Genomic DNA, 9,768 nt, shown 5'->3' on the forward strand with positions numbered 1-9,768 from the left:
CACAAATAAACAAACACACACACAAACAAACAAACACACACAAATAAACAAACAAACAAACAAACAAACACACAATAAACACACAAATAATTAAATGACTAGACAGACAGAACAAAAACTAAGAAACAAAAAGTACAAGATGCGTTACTGCCAGGTAGCTCTCTTCCACAGCTTCCCGCTTCGGAAACCTCATGGTTGAGAATAGTGAACAAGGACTGGCCATCATTCTTCGTGCTATGGTGTTTGGGCCGAATTTTGTTAGCTTCTTTGGGGAACTATGGCACTTGGCTCTTCACTGATTATCTGGAATTACTTGTTGATAATTAATTAATTATTGTTGATAATTAATTTGTTGATAATGATGATGATGATAGTAGTAATGATGATGATGGGGTTGGTGCTGATAGTAATGATAGTTGTTATATTGATGGTGATAACACCGATAATAGTGATAGTGATAACAGTGATAATGCTATTAATTATCGTCATAATGATTTGTAATAGTAATGATGATAATAATGAAATAATGATGATAGTGACAATGTTAACAAAAATATAGAGGATAATATATATATATATATATATATATATATATATATATATATATATATATATATATATATATATATAATGTATATCTGTATATACATATATACATTTTTTTCTATGTACATATATATATACATATTTTTTTCTATGTATATATATGTGTGTGTATCTATATTCATATTCATATACATATACACATACACATACACATATAATCACACATACATATACATATATACACACACACATATATAGATATATACATACATACACAAATACATATACATACACATACACATACCAACCCACCCTCACACCAACACCAACACATACACACACATATATATAAACTTATATTTATTTATATATACATATGAATATGTGTAAATAGATATATATGAATGTATAAATAAATATCTATTTGACTGATTAGTTGCATGACAATATATATATATATATACATATATATATAGATACACACATACATACATACATACACATACATACATACACACATACACATATACATACATACATATGTACATACATACATACATACATACATACATACACACACAAAGACAAATACAAACACACGAACACACACACATACACACACACGTTCACACACACGCAGTATATTTGTGTCTGAGAGAGAGAGAGAAAGAGAGAGAGTATGTACATATGTTCGCACACATGATGATATGTTTTGGTGATCGGGACAGTGGACGGGAGGACTGAGGAGGAGCGCTGAAGGCCGCGGCATGGAGGATGGGTGTATATAAAAGCAGGCTGTAGGAACCCGTGCATCAGCTTCCCTCTGACACGACGAGCGATCAAACATGAAGGTCCTGGTGAGTGAAGTAGTACTGCATGTCTACGCCAAGCTAGCGCTTTGTATAAGAAATATTTTGGAATATATTGGCGTTTCTTTTAGATTTCTTTATCAAGATCTATAAGAATAAGTTATCCTTGACTGATTAATTGTATGGCAATTCTTTGCCAGGTTTTGCTAGCAGCGGTCGTGGCGTGCGTGAGCGGTGCCTCCATCAACGCCGGCTGGGTCCTTCCGGCAGGCAACATCGGCACCTCGGGCATCCTGCGCAAGGATGGCTCCACCGATCTGTTCAGTCATGACTTCGCTCACAGGATCGTTGCTATCGGACCCTCTGGCATCATCCTGGAGGACGGCTCACCCGTTCAGCTGGACGCCGACCTCAACATGGTGGGCCGCAGCAAGCGTTCCGCTGGATACGTTAGTAAGGCTGGCAGCATCGGCTTCTCAGGAATCGTGCGCACGGACGGCACCATTGATCAGTTTGGCCACGACATGGCCCACAACATCGCTGTCATGGGTCCCTCCGGCATCGTCCTGAAGAACGGCCAGCCCATCCAGCTGGACGAGAACCTGAGGATGGTGGGCCGCTCCAAGCGCCATATCGTTGGTGACACCGGCATGATCACCGACTGGGGTCAGATCATCCAGTTCAGAGAGCCTTTCACCAAGATCGTCTCTGAAGGCCCAAGTGGCATCGTTCTCTCTGACGGCCAGAACATCCAGAAGCCAGCACAGTAAAGTCGGGCCCAATCCCGTTAGCACGAAGAAGGAGCGCTAACTCTCCTTAAGAACAGTCTGAATTCTGTGAATTCCGAGAGACCTGTTAAAGGGAAGAGAACACTATTTTACTGGTGCATACATGACAAACATTGTAATGTTTCTCCAAGAATAAAGAATCTTGATCGACAATCCATTATGATTTGATTATACCACAATTTGTTAAGATAACAGTTGGCTTAGATTGGTAATATGAAGATGGTGATAAAGCTCAAAAACAATTTAATTAAGATTGAAATTACATTAAGGACGCCGATAATGATAACAGTACGACGTTGATAGTTACAATAATAACAGTAGGAACGATTTTGATGATAATGTGAATGGTCATGATGATATTAACGATATCAATAACAACAAGAATGACAATGATTGTATTATCAATGATAATGATGATGATAAAAAAGTCTCTCTCATACACACACATATACGCATACACACAAACACACACGCACAAATACACACACACACACAAACAAACAAACAAACACATACACACACTAAAACACACACACATACAAAAACGCACACACACAAACAAACACACACACACGCACACAAAAACACACACAAATAAGTAAATGACCAGACAGACAGAACAAAAACTAAGAAACAAAAAGTACAAGATGCGTTACTGCCAGGTAGCTCTCTTCCACAGCTTCCCGCTTCGGAAACCTCATGGTTGAGAATAGTGAACAAGGACTGGCCATCATTCTTCGTACTATGGTGTTTGGGCCAAATTTTGTTAGCTTCTTTGGGGAACTATGGCACTTGGCTCTTCAGTGACTATCTGGAATTATTTGGTGATAATTAGGATAAAAATGATGATGATGATAGTAGTTATGATGATGGTGGTGATGATACTGATAGTAATAATAGTTGTTATATTGATGGTGATGACACTGATGATAGTGATAGTGATAATAATAATAATAATAATAATAATAATAATAATGCTGTTAATCATCGTCATAATGATTTGTAATAGTGATGGTAATAATTAGATAATGATGATGATAATAAAGAGGATAATATATATAATATATATACATAAATATATATATATTTGTTCATACATATGTATGTATACATATATATGTTATATATATATATATATATATATATATATATTATATATATATATATATATATATATGTATATATACATATGCATGTTTTTTCTATGTATATGTATATATACATATATATATATATATATATATATATATATATATATATATATATATATATATATATATGTGTGTGTGTGTGTGTGTGTGTGTTTGTGAGTCTATATCTATATTTATATACATATACACATACACATATAGTCACACACATATAAATATACACACACATATGCATATATAAAAATATACACATACATACACAGATACATATACATACATACATATACACATACCAACCCTCCCTCACACCAACACAAACACACACAAATATAAACTTATATTTATTTATATATACATATGGCCATGTATAAATGGACATATATGAATGTATACATATATATCTATTTGACTGATTAGTTACATGAAATTACTCACACAAAAAGACAAACACACACACACAAAGACAAACACACACACAGTATATGTGTGTCTGAGAGAGAGAGAGTATGTACGTATGTTCGCACACATGATATGTTTTGGTGATCGGGACAGGACTGAGGAAGAGCACTGAAGGCCGCGGCGTGGCGGATGGGTGTATATAAAAGCAGGGTGTGGGAACTCGTGCATCAGCTTCCCTCTGACACGACGAGCGATCAGACATGAAGTTCCTGGTGAGTGAAGTAGTACTGCATGTCTACGCCAAGATAGCGCCTTGTATAAGAAACATTTTGGAATATATTGGCGTTTCTTTTAGATTTTTGTTTTCTTTTTTTATCAAGATCTTTTAGAATAAGTTATCCTTGACTGATTAGTTGTATGACAATTCTTTGCCAGGTTTTGCTAGCAGCGGTCGTGGCGTGCGTGAGCGGTGCCTCCATCAACGCCGGATGGGTCCTTCCTGCAGGCAACATCGGCACCTCGGGCATCCTGCGCAAGGATGGCTCCACCGATCTGTTCAGTCATGACTTCGCTCACAGGATCGTTGCTATCGGACCCTCTGGCATCATCCTGGAGGACGGCTCACCTGTTCAGCTGGACGCCGACCTCAACATGGTGGGCCGCAGCAAGCGTTCCGCTGGATACGTTAGCAAGGCTGGCAGCATCGGCTTCTCAGGAATCGTGCGCACGGACGGCACCATTGATCAGTTTGGCCACGACATGGCCCACAACATCGCTGTCATGGGTCCCTCCGGCATCGTCCTGAAGAACGGCCAGCCCATCCAGCTGGACGAGAACCTGAGGATGGTGGGCCGCTCCAAGCGCCATGTCGTTGGTGACACCGGCATGATCACCGACTGGGGTCAGATCATCCAGTTCAGAGAGCCTTTCACCAAGATCGTCTCTGAAGGCCCAAGTGGCATCGTTCTCTCTGACGGCCAGAACATCCAGAAGCCAGCACAGTAAAGTCGGGCCCAATCCCGCTAGCACGAAGAAGGATCGCTAACTCTCCTTAAGAACAGTCTGAATTCTGTGAATTCCGAGAGACCTGTTAAAGGGAAGAAAACACTATTTTACTGGTGCATACATGACAAACATTGTAATGTTTCTCCAAAAATAAAGAATCTTGATCGACAATCCATTACGATTTGATTATACCACAATTTGTTAAGATAACAGTTGGCTTAGATTGGTAATATGAAGATGGTGATAAAGCTCAAAAACAATTCAATTGAGATTGAAATTACATTAAGGACGCCGATGATGATAACAGTACGACGTTGATAGTTACAATAATAACAATAGGAACGATATTGATGATAATGTTAATGGTCATGATGATATTAACGATATCAATAACAACAAGAATGATAATGATTGTAATATCAATGATAATGATGATGATAAAAAAGTCTCTCTCATACACACACATATACGCATACACACAAACACACACGCACAAACACACACACACACAAACAAACAAACACATACACACACACTAAAACACACACATACAAAAACACACACACACAAACAAACACACACACACGCACACAAAAACACACACAAATAAGTAAATGACCAGACAGACAGAACAAAAACTAAGAAACAAAAAGTACAAGATGCGTTACTGCCAGGTAGCTCTCTTCCACAGCTTCCCGCTTCGGAAACCTCATGGTTGAGAATAGTGAACAAGGACTGGCCATCATTCTTCGTACTATGGTGTTTGGGCCAAATTTTGTTAGCTTCTTTGGGGAACTATGGCACTTGGCTCTTCACTGATTATCTGGAATTACTTGTTGATAATTAATTATTGTTGATAATTAATTTGTTGATAATGATGATGATGGGGTTGGTGCTGATAGTAATGATAGTTGTTATATTGATGGTGATAACACCGATAATAGTGATAGTGATAACAGTGATAATGCTATTAATTATCGTCATAATGATTTGTAATAGTAATGATGATAATGAAATAACGATGGTGATAGTGACAATGTTAACAAAAATATAGAGGATAATATATACATACACACACACACACACACACATATATATATATATATATATATATATATATATATATATATATATATATATATATAATGTATATCTGTATATACATATATACTTTTTTTTTCTATGTACATATATATATACATATTTTTTTCTATGTATATATATGTGTGTATCTATATTTATATTCATATACATATACACATACACATACACATATAATCACACACACACAAATATACATATATACACACATATACATATATATATAAATATACACATACATACACAGATACATATACATACACATACACATACCAACCCACCCTCACACCAACACCAACACCAACACATACACACACACATATATATAAACTTATATTTATTTATATATACATATGAATATGTGTAAATAGATATATATGAATGTATAAATAAATATCTATTTGACTGATTAGTTGCATGACAATATATATATATATATATATACATATATATATATATAGATACACACATACATACATACATTCATACATACACATACATATACACATACACATATACATACATACATATGTACATACATACATACATACATACATACATGCATACATACATACACACACACAAAGACAAATACAAACACACGAACACACACACACATACACACACACGCAGTATATTTGTGTCTGAGAGAGAGAGAGAAAGAGAGAGAGTATGTACATATGTTCGCACACATGATGATATGTTTTGGTGATCGGGACAGTGGACGGGAGGACTGAGGAGGAGCGCTGAAGGCCGCGGCGTGGAGGATGGGTGTATATAAAAGCAGGCTGTAGGAACTCGTGCATCAGCTTCCCTCTGACACGACGAGCGATCAAACATGAAGGTCCTGGTGAGTGAAGTAGTACTGCATGTCTACGCCAAGCTAGCGCCTTGTATAAGAAATATTTTGGAATATATTGGCGTTTCTTTTAGATTTCTTTATCAAGATCTATAAGAATAAGTTATCCTTGACTGATTAATTGTATGGCAATTCTTTGCCAGGTTTTGCTAGCAGCGGTCGTGGCGTGCGTGAGCGGTGCCTCCATCAACGCCGGATGGGTCCTTCCTGCAGGCAACATCGGCACCTCGGGCATCCTGCGGAAGGATGGCTCCACCGATCTGTTCAGTCATGACTTCGCTCACAGGATCGTTGCTATCGGACCCTCTGGCATCATCCTGGAGGACGGCTCACCCGTTCAGCTGGACGCCGACCTCAACATGGTGGGCCGCAGCAAGCGTTCCGCTGGATACGTTAGCAAGGCTGGCAGCATCGGCTTCTCAGGAATCGTGCGCACGGACGGCACCATTGATCAGTTTGGCCACGACATGGCCCACAACATCGCTGTCATGGGTCCCTCCGGCATCGTCCTGAAGAACGGCCAGCCCATCCAGCTGGACGAGAACCTGAGGATGGTGGGCCGCTCCAAGCGCCATGTCGTTGGTGACACCGGCATGATCACCGACTGGGGTCAGATCATCCAGTTCAGAGAGCCTTTCACCAAGATCGTCTCTGAAGGCCCAAGTGGCATAGTTCTCTCTGACGGCCAGAACATCCAAAAACCTGCCGCTTAAAGTCCATTCTATGAGCAACGACCTTCGACTTTTGTAAAATGTTCAAAATTCTTGGAATTCTTGGAAAGGGCATTCAACTGAAGCTTTAACAGAAATATAGATAAGCAAGCCTACGGTTAAGAAAAGATTCTTGAACAATGCATTCCAGATCTTGGAATCTGAAATGATGTGTAATATAATTTTTAATGATCACATGTTGAATGAATAAAACCGAGGATGGAAACCTTGTTCTTAAATCATTCCAGAGTAATAATGCATCTGTTGAAAGATCATGCAAAGGCATTTAAACACACACGCGCGTATCTCTCCTTCTCCCTCTCTCTATATATGTACATCTGCCTACCTAACAGATTTCCATACTTTGTGTGATAGTGGTCCAACATATGTGTGCAATGAAGCCGATCTTTATATTCAAGCCAAATGTAAGTAGATGGAGTCACTGGCATGTATTCCAATTAGGTTCTCTAAATGTTTTCCTCTCTAATAATCCCCCAAATCAAGGACTTTGTAAGTAAGAAGACATATCATGTTCAATCATCCCCTCGCCTTGGAATCTTGTCAATCCGTTGCCTTGGTTTCTCACATTGCAAAGCCTGCAACTGAGTCAAAAATACAGTTGATTATGACCGGATGAGGGTGGTGAGGAAAGAGGAGATGGAGACGTGACACGAAGTGAGAACAGGTGTATATGAAGTTCTCTTTAATCAAATGACAGTTTAAAAATCCATCGCAAGCAGGAAGAGTTTTCTTCAGAAGTTACTACTTTTCCTCAACATCCCAATCAAAAATTCGAAAAACAACAACAACAACAACAACAACAAAAACGATCCGCCATGACACACACACACACACACACACACACACACACACACACACACACACACACACACACACACACACACACACACACACACACACACACACACACACCCACACACACACACACACACACCCATACACCCATACCCATACCCACACCCACACCCACACCCACACCCACACCCACACACACACACGCACATACACACACACACACAATATGTATGTATAGATACATAACTGATGAGTCTTACCTGGACGTAGTGGAACCATGTAGATATATTAAAATTTATTGGGTGTTGAGACGTCACAAATGCTCCAGAGAAGGACGGATAACCGGTCAGTTTTAAAGAGTAAAAAGAAAGGGACAAACAGAAAGAAATACAATAAGTAGGTAAATGGGGAAAATAAACAAGAAAAAAAAATGTATAGTATTGTCAGTGGTTTATATTACAGTTAAATCTAAGTACACGTGCGTAACTTACATTGAATATATTTTCTTTTTTTTCCTCAATAAGTAAAATCTTATCATTTTTAAGACACCAAATTTCTGATTACCTCCCGAAAAAGTTATAATTACTATGATTATTTCCATTAGTTTTGTTATTATCATTACTATTATTATCGTTACTGTTATTATTCTATTATCATTATAATTTCCATTATTATCATTATTATATCATTATTATTTTTATCATTACCATTATTATTTTTGTCATTATCATTTTTATTATTATCATCATGATCATTATTATGATTAATAGCAGTATCACTATCATCATTACCATTGTCAACATTATTTTTGTTGTTGCTATTATCATCATTTTATCATTGTTATTATCATCATTATAGATCGTGGGCATATTAAGATGCCCATAAATATTTCCCTGTTATCATTATCATTATCATCCTTATTATCCTTATTATCATTATTATTATTATTATTATCATTATTATTATTATTATTATTATTATTGGTATTAAACTGTTATTATTATTATGATGATGATGATCATTGTTATTATCTTTATCATTGTCATTCCTGTTATCATCATTATCATTATTATTACTATCATGTTTGTTATTATTGTTACTATTATTATTTTCTTAGTGTTACTATTATTGTTATCAATATCTTTATTGATATGATTATTAACACCTATTATCATTATTCTTATCTTTATTCCTATCACTATTATCATTTTCGTTATCATTATTTTCACTAACAATACTGTCATTATCATTAGCAATTCTATCTCATTTATAATTGATTAAGGCATTCTCGAGGATGGAAACTGATTATAATGAGGATAAAGATAATTAATGCCAAATATGTTAATAAAGCAGCGTTAAAATACGTATATGCGTGTATTCATAAGGGTAATGGTATTAAAGTTGTAAAATATAATACACGCTATCACATCTCTCTCTCTTCTCTCTCTCTCTCTCTCTCTCTCTCTCTCTCTCTCTCTCTCTCTCTCTCTCTCTCTCTCTCTCTCTCTCTCACACACACACACACAAACACAAACACACACACACACACACACACACACACAAACACACACATACATACACACA

The 9,768-nt window shown here is 37.0% G+C and overlaps 3 protein-coding genes across 3 annotated transcripts; all 3 read left to right on the top strand.

The window, feature by feature from the left end:
* Positions 1-1,278: 1,278 nt before the first annotated feature.
* On the top strand, positions 1,279-2,298 carry LOC147467530 (uncharacterized). Its single transcript, XM_086531204.1, has 2 exons — positions 1,279-1,403; positions 1,556-2,298. Exons 1-2 carry the CDS (start codon positions 1,392-1,394, stop codon positions 2,123-2,125), a joined length of 582 nt encoding a protein of 193 aa, XP_086387330.1. The 5' UTR covers positions 1,279-1,391; the 3' UTR covers positions 2,126-2,298.
* Positions 2,299-3,921: 1,623 nt separating this feature from the next.
* LOC147467531 (uncharacterized) lies at positions 3,922-4,871 on the top strand. The gene is made up of 2 exons (XM_086531202.1): positions 3,922-3,965; positions 4,129-4,871. The coding sequence occupies exons 1-2, from the start codon at positions 3,954-3,956 to the stop codon at positions 4,696-4,698; spliced, it is 582 nt and encodes a 193-aa protein (XP_086387328.1). The 5' UTR covers positions 3,922-3,953; the 3' UTR covers positions 4,699-4,871.
* Positions 4,872-6,524: 1,653 nt separating this feature from the next.
* LOC122253646 (uncharacterized) lies at positions 6,525-7,594 on the top strand. The gene is made up of 2 exons (XM_086531205.1): positions 6,525-6,649; positions 6,802-7,594. The coding sequence occupies exons 1-2, from the start codon at positions 6,638-6,640 to the stop codon at positions 7,369-7,371; spliced, it is 582 nt and encodes a 193-aa protein (XP_086387331.1). The 5' UTR covers positions 6,525-6,637; the 3' UTR covers positions 7,372-7,594.
* The last annotated feature ends 2,174 nt before the right edge of the window (positions 7,595-9,768 follow it).

Source organism: Penaeus japonicus, unplaced genomic scaffold (genome assembly GCF_977035675.1).
Source record: "Penaeus japonicus unplaced genomic scaffold, GWHDUDI00000001_assembly GWHDUDI00000035, whole genome shotgun sequence".
NCBI lineage: Eukaryota > Metazoa > Arthropoda > Malacostraca > Decapoda > Penaeidae > Penaeus > Penaeus japonicus.